Source organism: Myotis lucifugus, unplaced genomic scaffold (assembly GCF_000147115.1).
Source record: "Myotis lucifugus unplaced genomic scaffold, Myoluc2.0 scaffold_367, whole genome shotgun sequence".
Lineage (NCBI taxonomy): Eukaryota > Metazoa > Chordata > Mammalia > Chiroptera > Vespertilionidae > Myotis > Myotis lucifugus.
In genome coordinates, this window is record NW_005871415.1 from 849,100 (window position 1) to 874,791 (window position 25,692).

The 25,692-nt window shown below is 43.6% G+C and overlaps 1 protein-coding gene across 1 annotated transcript in view; it reads right to left on the minus strand.

The window, feature by feature from the left end:
- Positions 1-25,692, minus strand: part of LDB2 (LIM domain binding 2) — a 201,002-nt gene that overhangs the window by 10,233 nt on the left and 165,077 nt on the right. The window contains exon 5 of the mRNA XM_006101516.1: positions 382-505. Coding sequence (XP_006101578.1) covers positions 382-505 — 124 coding nt within the window. The remainder of the gene's footprint in view (positions 1-381; positions 506-25,692) is intronic.

Below are 25,692 nucleotides of genomic sequence, written 5' to 3' on the forward strand. Positions count from 1 at the left end.
GTCATTTCATTAAAAAGTACCAGCGTAACAGTAGGCCATGAGAAGCCCACAGTCTTATCCAGTGGAACAACTACTGAATTGAGAGCCAGGAACCCTGGGATCTGATTTCAGCATTGCCAAAGATCTTAGTAACATTAAATAAGTTTACCTCTCTGGGTCTCAGGTCCTAGTCTGGCAAATGAGCAGATAGTGGATGACTCCTAAGCATGTTTGTCCTTCACCAATTTATTGCCTCTAAGTCCAAAATCATGGTCAGAATATCCCAAGTAAACTCCTTCTCCTGATAAATGTACAATCACTTCCTTCCTTTTCACATCTCCTCTCCCTCAGCAGAAGTCACAGAAAATGCAGTTAGCAGGAGAGTGAAGAACGAGGTCGTACCTGGCGGAGCCACCATCCGCTGCCACTTCTGGAACAGGCAGGTCTTCAGGCAGTCTCGTGGACTGAGGTTGTAAGTTTTGTGTCTCGACATCAGTTCCTGCATTGGCTCCAGTATTACACACAACTGCAAGAAGTTCAAAGGCATGGGCATTTCACTACTTGATAATATTATTTGCAATAAATAATGTGAGCAGCTGGAATCAATTAGGAAGCTTAAGGGTACTTTTCTTTTCTTCCCCTGGTTTTGATTTTCTCTATACAAGTTTTGGGGAAAAGAAATATTACCAACATTTGATAAAACCCACTTAATTTACTATCATTTACAATGTCACATCATAGCTGAATGTGATTCACACACACACACACACACACACACACACACACACACACACACACAGTCTGTCCAGACAGTTGGGCGGATATATGCAACTCTATTCTGAAATCAAGTGATCCTGTTAAAGAAAAAAGCTCTCTGCCTTGCAGCACAGCAGGCTCAAATTTCTACTCTGTTGCTGTCCCTGTTTGTAAAACCACCCACTGCGAGTTACAATGCTAGTTTATGGAGATGATGTGGCAGTGAAAGCCATCTTTGAAATTTGAAAGAACACAATGGCAACTACAGATCCTGTTTTTGATCCTAATCCTTACAAAGGCCCCTGATGAGCACTAATTTTTTTATGCACTCATTTGTATTTTACACATGATGATAATGTCAGTAACATATGCTGGCATTTGTTCAGGGTGGCAGCTTTCTCGGTGGTTCTGCATGCGTGGTCCCCTTTGGTTACATTTATTCAGCTTTCCTTTAGTCCAAGATATCTGATGACAAAGATTAATGAGTGAAACAAGGAGGTAAATCCATTTCGGATTGCCTTGGACTTTCTGAATTCCTTCTCAGTTGGAAGCTTATCAGAATACCACTGCATTGAGAGTATCTAAGAGGAGAAAGACCGCAACTTGGAATGAGGCCTCCATGGCTGCTGAGATGGAGTGATACAAACATTGGCAATGTGCCTGCCCATGTGGAAGAACCATGTTTTATGAAAGACACACCTGCAATCTCCACCCTCATCAGCCCTCTCTACCCCCTTCCCTTCTGCCGTTCTTCACCTTGAACACTGCCTTAGAGGCCCTGTTGCTTTTTTTCTGCTGGGTCCCCTCTCCCTGGAGTTCTTCCCTCCCTCTTCCTGGTTAGCGCCCACTTCACCTTGATTGTAAAGTTACTTCTTCCCCAGCCACTGACGCTGGGACTAAACAGAGCGAAGGATTCCACAGTCACCTCTACAAATCAATCTAGGAATGGATTGTCCATCCAAGAAGAATCACTCCTAGATTCAGACAGGGTCAGACAAGGTTTGCATCTAATCTAGGAGAATAAGAAACACTCTCAGAGAAAGTCTGGGAAAACATATTTTTTTAATGAAAAACAAAACAAAACAAAACAAAAACAAACCTTAAAAGGGTTTCTAAACCATTTCCTTTTAGTCTAGTCCCCATTCTTGAGAAATGAGCTAATGATGGATAGAAAGCTCCGGGGTGGAGTGGAACAAGCATGGACTGGGAAGCCGAGAGGTCTCAGTGTAGATTTTGACTCTGTCATTAGGTGTGTGTCTTTGGGTAAGCCACCCACTAGTGCTGGGTGTCAGTTTCACCTGCAAAACAACACCCATCTTGATGTTGCTGTGAGAATGTGAGATAATATGTCCAACAAATAGTAGACATTATGATTATGTATTTGCATGTACAGCACTGATTGCAAAACTAACTCCATTTATACTACTTAAGTCAAAGCTTTCACTGAACTTCTTCCCAAGTGTCAGGCACTCTGTTTGGGGCTAGGGACACAATGATGAGACCAGCACAGTCTCTGTCCTTCAAATGTGCCAAGCTCCCTTCACAAGACGTAAGCCCACTAAGAACAAACACTATCCAGTGTTTACACTTCACAGGTCTCAAGACCTAGGAGCATCGGACATGCTAGGAAATGGGAGAGCCGCATTTATTGTGAGAACCCACGAGCTCACTATCTTTTTCCCAGATGCTAATCCCAAGGATTTATTCTTTCTCCTTTAATGTAAAAATATCTTTCCATCACTGTAACCCAGCCCAAAGGAATTGACATCTCTGAATACTAATCAGGAATCCCCAATCCTCTTCTCTCAGTGGAGGGTTCTGGCCTTGGGGGCTGGGGCGGGGGGGAGGCAGCTCTCCCCTTATTCACATATGCAGAGCCCTCAGTGTCCTGCTGTGGAGCTGGTGGCTTTGCTGGGCTGCGTGCTGTAGGTGGCAGAACTCACTCAGACAAGAGCCTGCCTTCTAGGGCAGCAGGCCAGGGCATCTTGGCAACAGCCAAGGCCTGGGGCATTATGAAATGAGATCAGGAAGGTGGCTGGGGGAGTGGGCTCGCACAGTCACTAGCCAAGTCCTCCTGGAGCCAGGATTCCTGGTCTCCCTGAGGCCTCAGGTCTCCTTGAGAATCTGGTGAAGGCTCTGCGGCCTGTCTTTCCAATTCTGTACAAAATATCTGCAGGTTTACAACCCTCTTATACCTCCATCCATTGAGTCCAGGTAAAGAGAGTCCGTGGTTAGTGATAAACATGAACCAGGCAACAATATACATCATACACTGCCCCCCCTCCCCCACAACACATATAAATGGAACTCAACCTAAAAACAAAGGATTCTCTAATTTTGAAGAACAATTTTATCTGCAAAGTTGGGCCTGCTGCAAAGTTCCCAGTGACCCAGTCCCTTTGCCTGAAAAGAAAGGCCACAGACCATGTCACAGCCTCTATATCAGCCTCTGTGCACGGCTGCCGTTCAGTTCGGTCTCCTCCTGTGGTGGGTGGAGGATAAGAGGAGGAATCCAGGGCATTGGGAGCCAGCAAGCCCTGGTCTCTTGGATATGAAGACCCTGAATGTGCAGTCCCTGCCAGGTCTAGCTAGGAACCCACAAAAGCCATCGCTCATCTTGGCATAGCTCCAGCGGTGCTTTTCTGCAGATTTTGTGAGGGTTTTAGGCAGCCTTGCTCCCCCTATGCTTCTGATGCCCTATTTTCTGGGATTCTGGCCTCAGCGCTGACTCTGGGTGTGGACCAAAATCTGTAACCATTCAGTGACTTGGTGAGTGAGTGTGGATGGATAGATGGCTGGATAATAGATATCTTGGCTAGATTAATAGCAAGGAGTCATTTGCTAATGGCAGACAAATTAGGCATTGTCCTGTGGGCTTAGAGGTAATGAATTTGTCCATTTGATAAATAATTGATTGTCTCCTCTGTGCGGAATGCTTTGCACAAATGCACATGTATATACACAATTACTACATGTCCTGGGTAGGCGTGGAGATCTTAGCTCAGTCCCAGGGTGCCTGCCTTTTCATAGTAACAAAGGGCCTAGCAAAAGGAGACGGACAGTTTTGCATTGCTTTATTTTTATCTGACAGTTCTCCTGGAGACATTGGCCTCTCCTTAGCTATACACACATACTGGTTCTTCTGGCTCATCTCCTTGCCTGAACCTAAGAGTTGCTGGTGCCTGTCAGAGTTGGTTCTGGCCCAAAAAGTGATGCCCTGGGCTTGGCATTTGGCTAAATCCCAAACCGAGGTCTTGTCTACCACCAAGATTTTAATTCCACCTTTTTGGAGTGATGGATTACGTCCCCTGAGCTTGAGCTGCCCTGCCTACTCTTTATATGTGGGCTCACCCAGGATTACTGTCAGTACCAGCTCGAGCTCATGTTGTTCTTCTTGCCTAGAAGGCCCTCCCTCCTTCTCGGTCATCTTAGCCAAGGGTTGGCAAGGAATGGCCTGTGAGCCAGGTATGGCCATGCTAATGTAATAGCTGTTTTTTGTTATAACCCCAGACATACATAGTTACTAAAGAGTCCTTGTGGCCCACAAACCCTAAAATATTTACTATCTGGCCATTCACAGAAAGGTTGTTGGCCTCTGTTGTAAACCAATGCTGCTCAAAGGAGGTGGTTTGAAAACTATCCGCTATATTTCCATGGCAAGGTGAGGAGTTTGAGGTAGAATGTAATCACTGCTTCATCCATTGAGAAAGTCTTGTGCAAAGATAAATAAATAAATAAATAAATAAATAAATAAATATTTTAAAAAATGTCTGATGAACTAAACAATGTATTCAGCAATGTAGTTGATTTCTATTCCAGAGCAAGTCTGCAAACCACATTTGAGTCTCATCAATCTGACCATGAAGGTATTCCAAGGTCCAGCTCAAATCTCACATCTGTCTCTGACCTTCCCTGCCCACAGGGGTCTCTTACTTCTATAGTGTTTATTATTAAACTACGTACATTCCTATGTTTTCACTTGCATTGGGAATTTTCCTTTCTTGTGGATTTGTTTCATCTCCTTATCTATAGCAAGTCATATTTACATTTCTCTCCATTTTATTTAACACAGTATTAGGCATACTCAAATATTTGTTGAGTCATAACTTAATAATCACTATATCTGCCCCTGGAGTATGTACCTGACATATTATATCATTAGCCCTCACCACCTCCTGACTCATTTTTATAGGTGAGGAAACAGACGCAAAGCCATTAAGTCATCCAGAGCTGATATTAAAGAGTGTGATTCTTATAATGTATCCAAGGTTATGCAGCCATTTGAAGGGCAGAGAAGAGGTTCACAGTCAAGTCTGCCTGATTCTAATTCTGTGCTCTTAACTCCTGACTGCTCTGTTGTCTACCTCTCTAAACCCGAGTGGTTAAATGGTTGCTGAGCCCAGCCAGTGTGGCTCAGTGGTTGAGTGTCGACCTATGGACCAGAAGATCATGGTTCAATTCCCCGTCAGGCACACACTTGGGTTGCAGGCTCACTCCCCAGTAGGGTGTGTGTAAGAGGCAGCTGATCAATGATTCTCTCTCATCATTGATGTTTCTATCTCTCTCTCCCTCTTCCTTGCTCTCTAAAATCAATAAAAATATGTATTAAAAATGGCTCCTAAGATGACAAATTCAAAGACTTTCACTGTCTTTGTATTGCTCCTTGTGTGGTATTGATATGTACACAGAGAGGCGTGTCCTTGGCTAAGATTTTCGGCCTCTCTGAATATCAGTGTCCTCATCTGTAAAATGGAGATAATGATACTTATCTTTGATGGTTTAAAATAGCACAGGTAAATCCTTAATGCAATGCCTGGAAGCAGGTCGGTGCTCAGATGATGGAATTTGGTACTATGATAAGTACTGGCTGTATCAATAACCCAGCCCTACTGAGCAGGACATCAATGTGTGATGTGATTGGTGAGCTACTTTAGGAAGTAAGTCACTTGGTCTCCCTCACATTTAGGGGGTCACTAAATATAATGCTCCAAGAGATGGTAATCAGGCCAATGGTACAGACCATTTTAGTAGTTAATGTCTTTGATAATATCCATTCTTAGAATTCAGTGATAAATACACATATTTAAATCCATAAACCACAGTTATTTTCTTTTTTAGTTTTTCAGGCAACTTACTCCTGTGCTAAATATGAATTAGGAAAAAATCAGAAGGTAAGAGTGATTAAGAACCAAGCTCTTATCTAAGGATAGAGTCTCTTCTTGCTAAGAAACACATCATCAAAAAAGATCTTATATTAAAACAATGGAACAATAGCACATGGAATCTAAAAGGAAAACAAATCACAACACGGGGATAATCCCACCTAGAAACGGATAACAATGAATGACAAGAGGAAACCCACTCTGCCTGGGAGGATGAGAGATGGAAACACTTTCCCTTAGAAGCCATGCAATTCCTACACAGGAGATGATGATTTGGGTTTATTTCCTGATAGGATTAAAGGCAGATTGGTTGTCAAATTCAAAACATCCTCTTTGTTATCTGAAGATTCAACCAGGGAGCCTTTGCCTTCTCTCAATTGTTTTGCAAATTGATTTGTTGGGGAAGTTATCGCATTGGACCCAGGGAGAGGAGAGGGACCATCCTCCTTCAAGAGCAAGCAGGCCCTGCATGTGCATTTCAATATCTATGAAGATCTCAAATTTTGAGGCTGCCAGGAAGGACACCTATACAGGACCAGTGAGGTCACTGGCTTTCTGACCCACGGGGGGACCCCATCAGACTAGCTAAGTTCAGGGTTTCTGCTGCAACAGCCAGGCCCACAATGATGTTCATTCTCTTTCCTTCGGACCCCATGGACTTAATCCCCTTCCACAGTGCTCTGGTTACTGCCAACTTGCTCTTGGACCCTTCTTCCCAGCTCTGTATTGTAGGGGACAGACTCTTCCCTCTCTACACTATTCCCCAACTGTTTTTGTCAGCTGGCTTTGGGCAACGTTTGGCCAGTTGAAGGCATTAGGAAGACTGAAAGAAAGTGAGTTGAGTTAGTTTTCTAGGACTGCCAAAGCAAAATATGATAAACCAGGTGTCCTGAAACAATAGAAATGTATTCTCTCTCAGTTCTGGAGGCTAGACGTCTGAAATCAAGGTGCTGCAGGGCCGTACTCCCATGAAGGTTTTAAGAAAGAGTCCTTCCTTGCCTTTTCCAAACCCTGGTAGGTCCAGCTGTCTTTGGAATTCCTTGGCTTGTAGCCTCATGATTCTATCTTCACAAGACCTTTCCCCTGTGTCTCTGTATCCTCACCTCTTCTTGTAAAGATACTAGTCCTTGAATTTCCAAAGAAGTTCACATCCTCAATTTTCAGGTGAACGTGAAATTTTGAGGGACACTATTCAACCTAATACATGGGGAAAGAAGTAAGGGCATTTTGTCCTCTCTGTGGTTCAGATGTCTTTGCAGATCCACTATGGTCCCATTTTCTAGCAGGTAGTCTTTCCCCCGGGAGTGGCAGTTGAGAATCTTAGGACTGCATCATCTTCCAATGGTTGCTTTTCTAGCTCCAACACTTTTACAAGTACTTTGCCATATTAAATTTCCTCTGCTCAATTACCTGGTGTGGGTTTTGTTTTCCTGGATAGACTCTGATTGAAACTCTGATTTATGAGACATTAGGAAACATCTAAAGTATTAAGGACTTTGGAGTCCATGTGATTCCATTGTAACTAGCTAGTTAATAATAATAGGAAGAAGCAAAGGGGGAAGCCAGACAGTATAGGCATGCCATTTGGGCAGCTTCACCAGGAAGTTGCAACTTTGCACTCCCCAGGGAACCACTGGCCTATTCCTTGCAAAAAACACTGGGGGAAGGATCCAACGAAGGGAAGATAAATGCCTGCTCACTAACTCGGGGTGACATAGGGAAGGTACTTGCCTGTCAGTCATACCTGGGAACAAAGATCATTGGCCACAATGGACAGGGCCACTGCAAGCCCATGAAAATTCGGGAATACATAATCCTCTAAACAAAGAAATTCTCTCTCGTGTTGCTCTTGTGCTCTTCGATCATTCTTAGCTCCCTTGCATTTGCCCGTGTTCCCTCCATAGCCATGTGGCCCTGCAGACCCCACATTCAATGGACTGATGGAGTGCAGCAGAGAACACAAACTAAGCTAGTCTAAGGCTGGATTGGACTTGGCTCCAACATGGAAAGGAAACTCTGGACACTGACTGATTTTAGCTCTGCTAAAGCCCCAGCTACACTTTTTCTATGACTGGGCAAAGGGAATCGGGACTTTGGAAACTCAGGGATTTGATTCCACAAAAATAAAAATCACTCATCCTCCCTTGCAAGTCTCAGAAATTTTTTTCTTGGAATATCACAAGAATTCCACTCCCACGAGCAACCAGGGGAGATGAGGCCCTCTCCCCTCCACTAACACATGGAGGCATCATATGTAGTGGTTAGGCATGCAAATTTAGCTTGGGTTCAGAGTCCAGCTACTTATTAACTGCCGGACCATGGGCAAATTACTCAATCTCTTGGTGTTTGAGTTTCTCCATCAGCAAAGTTGAGATATAATAGTACCTAACTAATTGGGTTGCTAGGAGAAACAAACAAAAATCTGCTTAAAGTATGTACCTAGGTCTTAACATATGGAAAGTACTTCCTACATACTTATTATGATGGGAGTGTAACCAAGCCCAGGGGCTGGGGCTTCATGGAAAACATTTCAAAACTCATCAGGAGGCTCCTGTTAAAATGTTATGGCTGTTGTCTGCCTAAAAATTGGATTGTGGTGATACAATGGATATCTAAAATGTTTAGTCACTATGCCTTTCCTGTAAATAACTTGTTCTGACCACTGGACCATTGCCTCAAATACCCTACGCAGGTGTTCTATTGGAATCTCTAAGCTCCAGGGCACAGTAGTTGAAATGTTTCCAAAGGAAGGAGGAAACATCTGCCTGGAAATACCTCACAATCATAAATAAACATTTAAGGAGTTCCGTCTAAAACCTAGATGGCTATTGAGCAAATTTCAAATAAATATTAGAAATTGACCAATTGTTGTGCCTTTAGATGAGTCGGATGCTGAAAATGAAAGCTGGGGGTCAGAATTACTGAGTGGCCTATGACAGACACTGCTTTTTCACTGTAAGTCACTGTATGAGAACCCTGTGTGTTTTCTAGAGAAACAACCAATAGGATATGTATGTATGTGTTATAGCATTTTAAGAACTGGTTCACGTGACTGTATGTACTGTTGTGAGTCTCATATCCAGAGCTTCCATTGGGTGGAAACTCAGGCAGGACTTAATGCTTTAGTCTTGAAGCAGAATTTTCTCTTCTCTGCACATCTCAGTTTTGCTATTAAGATCTTTGACTGATTGGATGAAGCTCACCCAACAGTCATCTCTTTTACTTAAAGTCAATTAATTATAGAAGATAACCACATCTACAAATACTTTCACAGAAAATCCTAGATTAGCATTTGTTTAAATAATTGCTACTATAGCTGTGGTGAACCGAATTATAGCTCCTTCAGATTCAAACCCCAATGTGACTATATTTGGAGATAGAGTATGTGGGAGATAATTAAGGTCATGAAGTCATAAGGGTAGGGTCCTAATCTGATAGACTGGTAGCCTTGTAAGGGGAGGAAGAGGCATCAGAGATCTGTCTCTTTCTCTCCGTATATGCACATGGTAGAAAGTTCATGTGAAGACATAGTGAGAAGGCAGCCATCTGTAAGCCAGGAAGAGAGCTTTCACCAGGAACCAAATCAACCAGCACTTTGATTATGGACTTTCCAGCTGACTGTGAAAAATAAATGTCTGTTGTTTAAGGCACCCAGTAATGGTATTTTCTTATGGCAGCCCGAGCTGACAAGACAATAGCGTAGATAAATTGACACAGAGAACTATAATAGCATCCTCACTAGATTATAAAGAACTGAAGAGATAAGCTGTGTCCTATTATTTTATTTTATTTTTAATATTACTCAGCACCAGGCAATGGGTCTAATGTTTATGGAATGAATGTTTGCATACATGAATATGATAGAATGGAAACAAAACCAAATAGGTAAGTAGACATCAGAAAATGGGTCAGCTCTTGCATTTCCCACTTCATAATTGTAGTAACCTGGGTACCAGGGATGTGATGGTGAACAGGGCAGACACAGCCTCCTTGAAGCTGACTGTCTTGGTGGGGGACAGGTGATAAGAATTTCAAATGGGCTGTGTATTATAAAGGAGAAGGGCAAGAGGCGACAGGAAAGGTTGCTAGGAGGAACTGATATTTAAGTCGAGACCTAAAAGAATGATCTAGGAGACAGACAGATGAACAAGAAGATGGCTGGGACAAAGGTAGGGATGGACATCTCAGGCAGAGGGAATGCACATGTGAATACAAGAGAGAATGTAGCATCAGAAACTGCCACAGAGTACGATTAGAGAGCAAGCCACAGTGGAGAGGCAGGCAGTGGTCATTGGTCAAGGCCTCAGCTTCTGTCCCCCAGTAGAGCTGAGAGGTACAAGTGATGTAGGCAGAAGCACTCTGTAGGATGAGCCCTCTGCAAACGCCATTAGGAGAAACCCTGAATGGTGATCTGGTAAATATCATACAGTTTTTCTTTCATGTGTTTCCTGTGCACCAGAAAAGCATCATTAGCATCTTGATGTGTTTGGCATCAGTAGCCCAAAGACAAACACTGGCTGCTTAGAGTCTCCAAACAAGGGAGAACTCCCACCCCCACCCCCTCAGTGACTGTTGTCAATCACAGCACTGGGAGCCTTAGCACTGGTCCACACTGGTCCAGTGGAAACAGGTAGCTTTTGTAATATGTCGGTTATTTTTCCGGGGAACTGAGAGACTGTGTACTTGCAGGACTAGTTTAACCAGTTAACTGCCACATGTCCAAAACGGAAACCATCCCCACACGCCACGATATTTTGAATTTAATTAAAAAATCAATTTGCAATGAATATTATAAAAATAAATATATTACTTACAACCTGGGTGTTCTGGAATATTTTCAGCTGAAAATTCTCATGAAAAACGATTTTAAAGTTGGTCTATGACGCGTATGGCATACAATGGGTTAAACACTAGCATTTACAAATGGGCCTTATAATCTTACTATTGTGAGTGAGGGACTTCGGATACGGTCCTTGGGAGCTGTCAGTGACAGCTTCCAAGGAACACAGATATTGCTGCAGCAGTTATAATCCCTCCTGAACATTAGCTGCGCGATTATGCCTGCCTCCTGCCCTGGTGCAAACACCCACAGACGATTGAAGACAGCACTGTGTTCCAGGGTTCTGGCCAGCACACCCAGGGCTGCTGTTTGGGAGGATTTCTGAGCTATGGTCAGTGTGGGGATCTGGACTTCTCCTTCTGACTGGGCACCCAGCGTGGGCCTGCACTTGGAATGCCTGCCTGCCTGCCTTCTGGGAGCTTCTGCCAGGCAATGCAGGCTCTCCAGCTCCACAGTGACACACAGGAAGGACTGATTTCTCCCTGATGGAGCGCTCAGCTGCTCAGTCCTCCCACAGCTCTATCCCTGTGGCTCCATCCCTGCAACCCTGTGCAACCTTATATCAGCAGCTGCTTCCCTTCCCAGGGATAGAAGTGAGATCCGATTGAAGCAGAAAGCAGGATTTATGTTGACAATGGCAATGCTTTATGAAAATGGAGTTGGCAGAGACTGGGATTGATCCATTCACTCACTCACTCACTCACTCACTCACTCAACTTGTCACGTATTTATTGAATTTTTACTATGCACCCCATGTTTGCTCTAGGTACTGGGGACCATGAAAAAAAATCACTTCTCTTATGGAACTATGTTCTGGTAAAGGAGAGAAAGAGAAGTGAATGAAATAACCACAGATATATATGTATATGTTAGTGATGAGTACCAAAGAGAAAAAAGAAAGCAGGGGAAGGAGATGTGAAATGTTGGGAGTTGAGGGGGTTAAAAGTCTGAATACTTTGGCTGACATCACTGTGTTAGGGAGAAGGATGGCTCTGCACAGATGGTGTCCTCATCCCTCGCATTTGTGACTGTGCCCAGTTATCTGGCAAAGAATTTAAAGCTGCTATTCAGCTGACCTGGAGTTAGGGAGGTTGGTCTGGGTCACCCAGGTGGGTCCAGTGGAGTCACACGAGTCTTTAAAAGGGGAACGGGAATCAGAAAGGAGAGCCAGAAAGATGGCGGTCCGAGAGGGACCTGGCCTGACATTGCTGGCTTTGAGGCTGGGAGGCGGCCATGAGCCGAGGAATGTAGGTGGCCTCTGGAGTTGGAAAAGGCATTGGAACAGATTCTCCCCTGCAGCCTCCAGCAGGAGCACAGCCCTGCTGACACCTTGATTTTGACCCAGTGAGGTCCTTGTCAGACTTCTGATCTACCGTACAATAATAAGGTTGTGTTGTTTTAAGGCACTGAGTGTGTGGTAATTTCTCTTGTCAGCAATAGAAAACTAATATAATCACCTACAAGGTGACACCCGAGTAAAAAGCTCTGGTAAGGCCACCGTATTTAGCAAATCAAAACACAGAAGGCCCAGTTACATTTAAATTTCATATAATAAATAATTTACTAAAGTAATTAGTAATATATTCTGGCAAACCTAAGGAAGAGGAAGTTAGGAAGTGAGGCATTTGGGGGTAAAGCATTCCAGGCAGAAGCAATAGCTTTCTGAGCAGAGGGAACAGCAAGGACAAAGGCCTGGGGGCTTTGAGAAACATCAAGGAGAGGAGAGTGGTCGGAATGGAGGGAATAAGAAGAGTAGGAGATGAAATCCAAGAGGCTATGAGAAACTGAAACATGAAGGTGATAAAGGGGATGCTGGACTTCGGTCTGAGTGGGATGGGGAGTCATGGAGGTTTGGGGCAGAGGAGTGCCAATGTTTGGGGTCTCCTGAGAATGGAGAGATGCTGACTGTTAGCAACTGAGGACAGAGTCTATTTATTTTTGCATTTTCCTGGGCCTAGCATGGAGGTAGGAATTCAAGCACACAAGTACTAGAAAGGCAGCAGGCCTTCTAATTGGTAGACCTCAATGCTGTGCCATCTGCTAGCAGAACCAGAAAGGTATGGGTAGATGCATGGTGGGAGGAGAGAAGATTTTAAGAGGAAAAACTGCTTCATGGAGAGAAATCTGAAGGCAGTAAGGTGATCTGTACATGATAGGGGGAAACAACAGCTGCAGGGGGACCTCATGCAGGCAAAGGCATTATGTACAAAGCCAAATTTTACTCTGGAACTCAGGTATTAGGGAACCTGGGAAAGATAGTCATGCCTACTATCTACTCCAGTTAATTCAGAGCACCACGTCTACTAGCAAACCAAGATCTGAGGAAGCCATGTGTCCACTCTTCAAAGACATCAAAGCTCCCTTGAAAAAGTTGCAGGAGGGAAGAAAACTATGCTTATAAAGCTCTTTCAGGAGCTTGTTAATGAATCACTCACTACCCCTAATTGTGAGCAGGACTTGGTGTCTACTAGGCACCAGGAAGTGGGCTCAGTGGCCTCCCTGAGTTTTCTCACCTCATCCTCCCAGAGCCAGATAAGGAAAGAAGACCAGAGAGATTGGGTAACTGGCCCAAGGTCACACAGCTTTCAGGGACATGTTAGCTTTGACTTCCTTGAACTTAGCCCCCAGACTGAGGCAGTTAAGCCCCCTATTAATTTTTATGTTCAGGGTGTGAACACATTTCTACCAGCCTGCATTATAATGAGCTGAATATATGTCTGCTCTCCTAATGAAAATGGGATCCTGATGGTGAGGTGAGGATCCCACTTTTATATCATCAGATATTGGTACTTGTTAGGCAAGCAGAAAAGGAAATTAATGCTGAATGAATGAATGAGAAAAATGTCCTCTCTGAGCCTCCGCTATAGATATTTCTTTTAAAAATATTTTTATTGATTTCAGAGAGGAAGGGAGAGATAGAAACATCAATGTTGAGAGAGAATTATTGATCGGTTGCCCTGACTGGGAATTGAACCGTGACCTTCTGGTTCATAGATCGACACTCAACCACTAAGCCACTCTGGCCGGGTGGCTGGAGATATTTCAGTGCCAAAGGACTGACGAGGCCAGGCCACAGATAGAGCAAGGCTTAATCCTTCATCCTCGGCAGAACCAAGTTCGGCACTGAGGAGCCTGTCCTTTGCTAATTTTCTCTGGGGCTACACGGGCACTTGAACATGCAGTGCTTCTAATTTCATTGTGCTTGTTTTCCTACAGGGTATTAAAATTCTGGAGAGCGATCACATTGTAGCCTTTTGCAAATTCTTTTTCTCCATCAATGTATAGGTATCCACATGGGAAGCTTTCCTTCCTTATCGTCCTCTGTGATTATCTCACTGTTTTCCTTTAATGCTCTGTGCATCCCTGGGCCCTTGATGGAAGATGTGTATATGGTGTTAGAAAATTTGCTCCTGTTCTAGCCATTAAGTTGATCCAAATGTAGGGGCTTCAGGCTCCTTTGTGATGCGCGTGTGTGAGTGTTTAAAAGAGTTCTGTGGTTGATATCTGTCTCACTTTGCCCTTTTATGATGCTGAAATCCTTAGATATGAGAAAGAATGGGTTCCTCAGGGCTTCTGAGAACAGTGAGGAACTTGGGGGAGCATCTTCGTTGAGTCTAATTGGCAGAAGTAACCTGAGCAGGAAAACACAACCACAAGGTGACTCTAGGCTACTACGAGTGGCATCTCAGATTCTCAAATTGTTGATAAAGCAGTAAGTAGCTATCACAAGGCTCCCAAAATCATAGAACCCTGAAAGCTAGACCACTCTTGGACATGATTGCAGCAGTGGAGACTGAGTTGGGGTCAGCCCCAGAACCATGGTCTTCTCTCTCCTTGCTCAGGGTCTGTCTTCTCCATTGCATTGTGACACTTGGCAAGGTCTTCCCCTCTCCAACTGGACATTTGCTTTCCACTGGGTCTAATCTCAGTCCTCTTAGCTAGTTTTTGAAAAATTGTTGCAAGCTATAGCTCTCCTATGGAATTCAGGACTTCCTGTTTGCAATGCTGCTAGGTTGGGTGGATCTTAGTTTGGTCACTTGTAGAAGGTAAGTATCCCAAGGTCACACTGTAAGTGAGGTCGATCCCCCACATACCCTAAGTCCTAAGCAGGAGCCAGTTCATTTCTGGTTCAAAACACATATTCATTTCGTATGAACATAGGCAAAGTGGGGGCCATCCTCTATCGCCATTTTTCTGGGATTTTTTGCCTGTGAGTGTTATTCACCTGAACTAGCACAAGGAATCCTAACGATGCCACCCAGTACTTTGGAGGGCTGGCACACACCTGGTTGCTCTGCTACCCCATCTAAATTTCACAGTAGCTCTAGGACTTAGGTATTATTATCCTTATTGTATAGATCAGCAACCTGAGGCTTAGAGAGATTGAGGTGACTCACCATTCATAACTGCTCTCATTTTATCTTCAAAATAACATATGGGTTAAGATGGATGATCCCATTGTCAGAAGCTACCACCCCATTTTTAGAGACGCTAAGTGCCTTGTCCCCAGACCCATCACTAGAAAGTAATGGAGCCAGATTTGAGCATAACTCCTATTAATTCCATACTTAGGCGCTCAGCAAATAGCAGGTGCTCAATAAAGATCTATTGAAGAAATGGATTATCCAAAGCCCCCCTATCTTCACTGCCCTCTACTGTTGCAACATTATCGCTTTCTCTAGCCCAGTGATGGCGAACCTTTTGAGCTCGGCGTGTCAGCATTTTGAAAAACCCTAACTTAACTCTGGTGCTGTGTCACATATAGAAATTTTTTGATATTTGCAACCATAGTAAAACAAAGACTTATATTTTTGACATTTATATTATATATTTAAATGCCATTTAGCAAAGAAAAATCCACCAAAAAAATGAGTTCGCGTGTCACCTCTGACACGCGTGTCGTAGGTTCGCCATCACTGCTCTAGCCCGTGGTTCTGAAATCAATGCTGATTTAAAAAGAAATATTCGGCCAAGTCCTCTTTGTCAGGCCAGCATTGGGCTGCCCGCTTCCTGTGTTCCCTCCCTGCCGCCCTTTGCTCCCAGCAGTATCTTTCGGAAGCAGCCCAGGAAACAACCATTTCCCAGGCCAGCATCTCTCTTTGCTATCTTGTGTGAAGCTGCGGAATGACATTTCCTTCCTCTTAATTTCTCTGCCAGGCAAATAATGCATCACTCAGGGTTTCTGCGTCAAGTTCTAACACCTGATGCGTCTGATATGCAAACCGCTCCTTCTTCTGTTTGTGCAGCAATGAGGCGTTATCGCTCTCACTTCGATGATGAAATGCATCCCCTCTCACTCCTCACCTGCGTCCCTGGCAGCTCCAGCAGGTTCACGTGGCTTCTCCAACGCTATTTGTCTTGTTTAACGTTTTCTGGCTCAAAAATAATCACGTGAAATCATCCCCGTGTCATCCCTTCTTGAGTGCTGGCGTGGCTAAGTAGACAGGCGGACATATTCAAACCAGGGATGTGGTTTAGGAAAACCGTCCTGTTGGAACATTTCTATCGAGGAACGTTCTGCCCAAAAGTCCCCAAAGGGATGCTACTTTACAAGACATCCTATAAGGAAACAGGCCGATCGGTAGTGTTTCCACGGGTGCTTTGCAATTCAAAAGGATGGGGAAGCCGAATAGGACCTAAGATGAGTTCAGCACAGTTTCATTTTGGAAGAAAGGGCTCCAACAAAAGGCCATTTCTGAGGTTTTATTCTAGCATGAACAGTTTATGCACTGAAAATAAACAGATCATGCATAGCTGAGGTTCTGGGAAAATAAAATCTGCTCTCCCTTTACCTTTCTCTACCTACTTCCCTTTTTAATTTTCAGTATATTAAAAAATAAAGGTTTTCAGGAGCATCATAAATTATGGGTTTGGGGCATTACAATGTTCCCTGTAGGTACACACACACACACACACACACACACACACACACAGACATCCATGTTTCCACACCAGGGCTAAAGCAAGCATGCCACCTTGTTCACAGAGCCGATGCTATTTTTAGACTAAATTGTAGGAAGTCTGCAGCATTAATAAATGGGCGAGAAGCACAGAATCACAGTGCATGGGGATATGCCAATGCAAAAGCTAGCTTGGCCTTTAGCCAGTGAACTGTGGTTAGATGTTGCAGCAAAGCAAGTAAAAACACTGCTTACAAAGAAATGATTAATCAGCTGACAAACGTCCAGGCATTTATTCCCTATTCTTTAGTGCCAGCTACATTAACACCAGCATATTTTCAACTCTATTAGGGAAGTCTTGCAGCCTGGTACTCTGTGATGAGCTCCTGGAGCGCTTCTGAAATCAGCTGTGCAGTATTTGGAGAGGTGACCATTTGATAAACATTGCTTTTCTGTCTGTCATCCTAATAGACCACGTCTGTTATTTGTCTCCATGATACCTTGTGCTGAACAATAGCCCTAACGGTTCTCCAAACGCAGTGCTGGAGGGAAATCTACTCCAACTGAGGTGTTAGCATCTGGCAGTAACTGATCCATGGGCACGGAGTGTGATGTCCTGGGTCGTGTTTGTTTCAGCGAAGTTCTGTCTCTCACGGTGGCAAATTGTTTCCCCCATGTGTCAGTTTGACATTCATTGGATGTCAAGCACTTCCTAGGGAGGGAGCCAGTTGATAGAATTTAGTCCCCTTCCTGGGATAAACCCACGATCTTAGTCATATAGGAAGATGAAGTCAAATAAAGAATTATGGACTAGCCCTAGACCGATTGGCTTGATGGATAGAGCCTGGGCCTGAGGACCAAAGGGTCCCGGGTTCGATTCCGGTGAAGGACATGTACCTTGGTTGCAGGCTCCTCCCTGGCCTTGGCCCTGTTTGGGGCTCGTGCAGGAGGCCACCAATCAATGTGTTTCTCTCTGTCTTTCCCTCTCTCTTCTGCCCTCCCTAAAAATCAATGGAAGAATATCCTCGGGTGAGGATTAACAAACAAATAAGCAAGCAAACAAATAAACCAAAAGAATTACAGAATAGAATTAGGGTGACCAACTTGTTCTGGTCTGCCTGGGCCTCTCCCAGATTTTAAAGCCAGACATCTCATATCCCAGGAGACTCCTCAAACCATTCAAATGGGACGGTTGGCTACCCCAAGGGGAAGAACCACCAACTTGACCCTGCAGGAAACAAGGAAGGGGCTTGGGTTTGGGAGTCAGACCCAGGTGCTAACCTCAGTTGGGCTCTACGATCTGTGTGGCCCTGGCGAGGCTTTAACCTCCTCAAGCCTCAGTGTAGTCCGAATGGGTTAGTAAGGCTCGGTCCTGGGTTGTTATGAGGTTTAAATACGGTAAGGTACAAGTTGTAGAACACAGTGCCTTCCCGCTCCCCACCAACACATCATTTCTGCAGTTACACACCCATTCACGTCTGCAATGATGGGAATAATGACATCAGCTGCCCCACGAGTTGGAAGAGACAAGGCGAAATCGTGTGTGGAGAAGTATTGGCAAATGCAAGAGACAGTAAACTTCAGAGCCAGCTAGGTGGCCTCCAAAGTGGTATGTGATAGGCCCTAAACACGGGGCAGCAAATGACACAGCCAAATCACGTCCTCAGTGGAATTCTCTTCCTTTTGACTCTGAGCAGGGTTTTATTCTTGTCCATAAAGCTGAACCTTCTCCCGGGAGAGCAAGCCTGATAGAGGAGGCGGCACTTCCACCACCTCCCTGTCATCACGAGGTGGGTACTTTTACAAAAGACCTTGTCCTCCAAAAAACTTTATTTGGGGGTCACCGAAAAACAACAATTGCTGGGAAGTCAAAAATTTTAATTAAACGTATTCAAAGGGAGTACCACTTAATGCCTCTAAGCAAGGAAGTATTTAAGGCTCACAGGCCAGCTCATGCCTGCTGAAGCAAACTCTCACTGCCAGCGAAGCTTTAAAGTACTGGTATTTCCTGCATTAATAATGCTCTCAAGCACATTCATAACAATACAATTAGCAACAGAATTCATACCATGCAGCACGCGAGGAGCCTGCATTATTAATTACACAACAGCAACAGAGCCCCCAGCTTTCAGGGGGGATGATTCTAAACCCGGGAGGTGGGGGAGCCTTGCAGAGAGTGATGCTCCTCCCAAGTTCAAATCACGTTGGTGCTCACCAAACCTCAGTGCTTTTGGGATGACAGACATTTTAAAGTCCAAGCTCCAGTGAATTTGGCCACATTTCCAAAATTTCTATGGGGCAAAATGTGGTGAATGTCCTAGCAATTATTATTCTAACTCAGGCCCTGGCCAGGGAGCTCAGTTGGTTAGAGCATTGGACCAGCTGACACATACCAAGGTTGTGGGTTCGACCCTTGGTCAGGACACAACAAGAATCAACCTATGAGCATATGAATAAGTGGAACAATGAGTCAAAGTTTCTCGCTCTCCCTAAAATAATAAATAAATAAATAAATAAATAAAATTTTAATTCTTAGGCTATCTCAAATTCTATCTTAAAATCCACAGGCCATCATGATACTTCTATGTGGATGAGACAACTGCCATTGTTAGGGTCTTAGAAGCGTAGCCCCACAATTTCCATCTTCCTGCCTTGGACATTCTGAACTGGCTTTGCAGGAATCCTTGCCTCTTGTCTGGGAAACACTGGGATAAGGAAAATGCATGTTTTATTATGAGTGGTTTGGCCAAAGGCCTGTGCTTGTCTTGAGTAAAACAAACAAACATTGAAACATATATTTGTGCCAATTTATGTTCCTCAAGCAATTCAAAAGGGCATCCATTTTTGTGTATCTTCACAACCACTATATATCTCATTTAAACAATAAGCCTGCCAATTTGGTAGATGAAAAATGATATGGAATTGTTCTTTGTTTTATTTTTTTAGAGAATAGTTTATTGATTTTTAGATAAAGAGGAAGAAAGAAGGAGAGAGAGAGAGAGAAACATCAAAGTGAGAGTGAAACATGGATCAAGCCCACAACCAGGGCATGTGCCCTGATCTGGAATTGGACCCAAAACCTTTTGGTGCATGGGATGACAGCCAACCAACTGAGCCACACTGGCCAGGGCTGGAATTATTTTTATTTCCAATGTGAATTCTGAAGAGAGCAGCTCAGTGGAGATCCCAACAAGGACATAGGACCCAGAGTGGATTAGGACACGTTCAGATGAAGTTTCTGGAAGGGTTCCCCCTCACTGTCCACCTGTCCCCACATTATCTTGTCTCCCTCATGCAGACCTTCCCATTTACCTTGAGATTACTTGGCTCAGAGCACCATCATATCCCAGCACTGTATGTTTCATTATTCTTTGCATTAAATTAAAACAAACAATAGATGAAAAGGAGTGTTTTTCAAAAATCTACTGGACTTTAGATGAACCTTAGCTTAGTTTCTGGAGATGCCAAAATACATAAACGTTATTCTCTTACCCAGAGGAGCTCAAAGACTAATAAGAAAAATGGACAAGTAAAAACAATTACCATTCAGTGTGAAAAACTAAAACAAAAATAAGATCTATGGATAAGTGATAAAGTGCTTCTTCTGTCCCACTCCCCCCGCCCGATGATGCATGGACATGTGAAGAAGATGGCAGTGGCCCTCCTGGCAACTTCGGGATCTGAGCCAGTAGAAAGAGGAACCTCTTGGTGGGGCTGACACCCCAGGAAGGCCTGCATGCAGTGCTCTGGCCCCTCCGAACACTGAGGACTGGCTTGGCAGGGATCCTTTGGCTCAGAGAAGGGAGTTATTCCCTTTGAGGGTCAGAGAAGAGTTTCTGAAGAGGGAGGTCCACTGAAGCAGGTTCGGAATGTGAAGAGGAATTTTTCAGGCTGAAAGGAGGGAACATCCGTGCAGATGTACAAATGCTCCGGTGGTATGGCACCCTGGGAGAGCGTCTGACATTGCTGGAGGGACGACGGGCAGGAAATGAAGCCCAGGGCTTACATACCATGTATTTGAACAATAAGTCGTATGATGTACTTTGCAGATGTTAATAAGTGTTAGAGAAGAGAATTTTAAAATACCCGAGAACGAAGAGGTTTGAGATAATATATTGAATAAACTGAAACTAAACACATTTTCTTTTCTGCAGGACTTCTCAGAGCCTTCAGCTGAATTCCCAAGAGGAGGATACAGGATTTCCCAAACTTATTAATAGGCTGGACCTTTTTTTTTTAGGTAAATAAAAATGACCATTTTTGTAGTTCAACAACAAATGAAGCAGAACAGCATGAAAACTCAATCCCAAATATCTAAGGGTATAAATAAAACTAATAAACAAAATAGAAACAGACCCATAGATAGAGAACAGATTGACAGCTGTCAGAGGAGCGGGCAGTTGGGGGGCTAGGTGAAAAAAGGGGTTTTAGGAAAAAAAAACCCCACCCCACTTCATTAACTCATAGCTCATAGACACAGACAACAATGTGGTGATTACCAGAGAAAAGGAGGGTGGGTGGATGGTGGGAAAAGAGGTACAGGGGGAATAAATGGTGATGGAAGGAGACAACTTGGGGTGGTGAACACACAATGCAATATATAGATGGTGTCTTATAGAATCATATACCTGAAAACTATATTAATTTATTAAACAATGTCACCTAAATAAATTCAATAAAAAAATATTAGAAGGAGCATGCCCCAGTGGAGGGCATGCAGAGTGGGAATCAGCCAATCAATGATCCTCTCTTATCACTGATGTTTCTATCTCTCTCTTCCTGTCCCTTCCTCTCTGAAATCAATTAAAAAAACAAACAAAAGAGACTGACTTTTTGAGCTGGGCTGCTGAGCATGGTGGGTAACCTGTGAAATAAAAAAATCCCTGCTCTGAGCCCAGAGGCTTCCAATCCTGCTGCACAGGCTATTTCCCTTTTCTATCTCTTGGAAGGAAACCAGAAATGTCTAACCAGGAGAGAGAGAGAGAGAGAGAGAGAGAGAGAGAGAGAGAGAGAGAGAGAGAGATGAATCACAACAGTGAAGATTCAGCAGGAAGGAGATGAGGAGTGCTCTCCAAGGCTTCATTCAACACTGCCTTTCCCTTCCCACAGTTCTGATCCCGGCTTACCAATTCTGATGTTTATTTCACCCTTTTGTTGAGCACCTGCTATGTGCCACATAGAGACAGCAGTTAAAGGAGGGGTTGTTGGAGTCAGCCAGCTCAACCTAGCTGTGTGCCCTTGAGCAGAAAACCTCCCCAAAGCCTTAGTTTCTTCATCTGTGAGATACCATCTTAATCACTCACTCATTGATCCAGTGTTTCCTTCCTTCACCAAACATTTAGTGAGCACCTACTATGTACTGGGCATTATTATTAAGCACTTTGCATGTGGGTGTGTTTTTTAAATCATAATGACAGCCCCGAGGCAATCCCTTTTGTTATCCTCATGCTACAGATGAAAAAAAAACAAAAAACACTCAGGTGAAATGACTCGTCCGGGGTCACACAACCAGTAAGTGGTTGAGTGTGGGGTTGTAATTCATGCCATCTCAGTTCTAAAGCTGCCTGGGTGAATGAAGCCTAAGACCCAGTCCCTGATCTGAGGATGCTCACAGCCTAGTAGGGTGTGACAGACACGGGTGATATGGAGGCAAAGTTTCACAACAGAGATATAATACAGGGAGGAAACACAAGCCGTCTTAGAGCTGGGGGCAAGGATGCTTTTACTGATCGGGGGATTATGAGTTCAGCCTTGGGCATTTTTCTGGGTGAAGGAAGGGAGGGAAGACATTCCAAGCAGAGGGAGAAGAGTATCTAAAGGCACAGGAAAGATCAAGCATGTTTGGAAAATTGTCAGGAGTTCAGCAGGTGAAGTGCAAGGTACTTGGAAGAAAGAGGAAAAAAATAAAGCTAGAAAGATAAGCAGGAGCTTACTTCTCCCTGGTCACATACACAGACCAGGGCAGTTTCTGCCCTCCTCGGCTTTGGTAACCATGGTGATGATAGTGGTAATGATGATAATAGATTAGCTTTGCACAACACCTAGCAGTTTATGAAACATAATCACAAACATTACAGTCTATCATTTGATCCCGTGAAGAAGGCAAGGCAGGGAGTATTTTTAGCCCCATGTTGCACAAAAATAGTTTAACTTTCAATTGCTTACATGAATTTGTACCAAATTTACTCAGCCACCCCAAATGGCAATGATCAAACAATGTTTTTCTCATTTGGAGTCCAGGAGTTCATTGCTATTTCTCTTATCCAATAGAAAAAAAATCAAATTCACTGAAAACTCACTACCATCACTCTGGCAGTTAGTGTGCATCATACATCCTGTGCTCTCATGCATCTGCCAGCCTCCCTTGCAGTTAAGTTGAAGTCACATGACTAGCTCTGGCCAATAGGCTGGGAATGGAAGTGAGATGTCACTCAGACTAAAGTAGCCAATTGTTTTCTCCTAATTGTTTTTCCCCTGATAGAGCAACCATGGACATTGTGTTTTTCAGAAATTACAGTTCCAAGATGGAGTAGGGTGGCCAATTCATGCTGGACTTTCAAAGCAAGAAGCAAATCCTCAAGTGGGTTAATCCAATTGCAAAGTTGGGTCTTATATCTACTCCAGCATAGCCTATCTTATCTTGACTACTATGGTTTTAAATACACTGGCACCTCTCTTTCTTTCTTTCTTTCTTTCTTTCTTTCTTTCTTTCTTTCTTTCTTTCTTTCTTTCATCTATCTTTATCTCAAAATGACATATGTCTTGTGGACAATATAGAGAAGTGGAAAATATTCCAGAAAATACCATAGAAAACATGCTACTGCTAGTATTATATTCATGAAGACTGGCTGATACCACTTCTCTTTCTTGCTCAAAAGTCTTCAAAGACTCCACTGCTTCAGCAGATAATGTCTGAATCACTAAGCCCAGCGTGTGAGACATTAAGTAATCTACTCATCTTTGTATTTTATTTTCCTCAGCTCTCCCGCCCCAATTTATTTTTCAGCCTCACTGGACCACTTAGGTTCCCTGGGTATGTATACCTGTCTAGAATTATTAACAGACAGTTTCCTCCTTTCCAACTTGATTGTAAGTTCATTGAGAGCAGTGATATGGCAATTACTTGGAAAAAGACAGAAGAGCCAGGCACAGAAAAACTATGCATTGGACTGAATTTCACTGAGTAAAGATCTGTGAGAAAGAACCATCTTGGTTGGGACACTTTTAGAGTCTCTGGGCTGTTTTCCTGATTATGGTAATAATATCATTTGATGTCAGATAATTCCCTGACTAGTTTTTTTCAGCCTTAGACAACTTTTATATCTTTACCCCAAATTAAGAAAATCCCAAAGTTTACGGAGAAGTGCCTTATCTCTGTTTAACAAGAGTTCTGTGCTTTACCTGAGAGGCTGCATATGCTATAGAGAAAAAATAGTGATGTCCACCAAATCAGTAGCACAAGGATTCATTAAAATGACAATGATCTGTTAAACATTCCTCTGTGCTACTGCACAGTAGAACCTGAATATTTGCATAGTCATGTATGAGACAAGGAGCTGGTGAAATCCAGGTGATCACCATGGCCAGGGGTCCTGAGTCTTTTCTTCCTCTTCTGTGACAGACATGATGGATGACAGTCAAGTGTGTCTCATCCTTCCTGGGGCATCCTGGGTAAGGGCTGGGCAGCAGGCAAGAAACTCTATGTGCTATTTACCAGCACAGCCGTTATTACTTCACCCCCTGCTCCATAAGAAAGCGTATTGGAATCTGATGGAAGAGAAGGATGCTACAAGGGTGACTTTAAAGCTCATCTGATATATAACATAAAAGGCAAGTGACACCCAGAGTTGGGTATTTGGCTACCACACCCACATGGCACCACTCTCAACTGGCAGGAATGGTACTCCATGATGGCGTGGGGAGCCTCTATTTGAAAGGTTTGTCCAAAGGAATGAAAATTTAGCTTATCGGTTTTTGGGTGGCTTGGCGGGATGCTTTCTTCCTGAACTATTTTATGCCTCAGTCTTTTCTACTTCCGGGAGTACTTTCTGTTAAGAACTGTGGCCATTTTACCTGTTTCCCAGGTGCCAGCTCACTGCTATGCACAGAGCTGCGAACCTGTACATATTCATCATCTGTGATGATAGGAGAACACAGGAAGGTCAATGTCCTAGAAGGCAGCCTTACTGACTCATTCACTGAGCAAATAATGACAGAACACCTACCATGTGCCAGGCAGAGATATAGGCACTTGGCATACAGAAGCAAGAAAGACAGACGGAGAAGGCCTCCGCCCCAACAAAGCTCATAATCTAAAGGGAGAAGCTAGAAAAGTGAAGACATAAATAAGACATTTTGGAAATGGGTGAATGCCATGAAGATAATAAAACAGGGTTATGTAATAGAAAATGGTTAGAGAAGGGGACAGAATGGTTAGTGAAAGTCTTCAGAGATAATATTTGCAAAGAATCTTCTAAGTAGGCGGGAGGAAAGAAAGGGTTTGACATATTTGAGGAAGGCTGGAGTAATGACTATAGAAAGGATGAGACTGGAGTATAGACTGAGAAAGGATGAGAGAGGCAAGGGTCTGGTGATGGTTATCCTTATAATTCATCTCACTCTCGGTGCAAAGGAAAGCCTTGGGAGAGTCCCTTTTGGACATGACAATCAAGGGTTGAACTACATCAGGGTGGGGAACATCTGGCCCACAGGCCGTGTAAGGCTCACAAAATCATTTGGTCTGGCCCTGCCAAGGCTTTAGGGGTGAGTTAATTAAATGTTTGACCAAATAGAACAGGCTAATTTTTAAGTTGGTAATTTTGTATGGCCCGTGAATGATGTTATAAGTATCCAAATGGCCCTTGGCAGAAAAAAAGTAAAGAGCATCCTTTTCATTCATCTATTCTTGTTACTGAAGGCAACTTTCAAAACAAGTTTTTTTTTTCCCCTTCTCTCTCAATCATTCTTTTTTTTCTCCTAATAATGACTCAGCACTCAGTCTGTACCAGATATTGTGCTAGACAACAGTGCACAAAAATTAAGTTTCTGCTCTCCT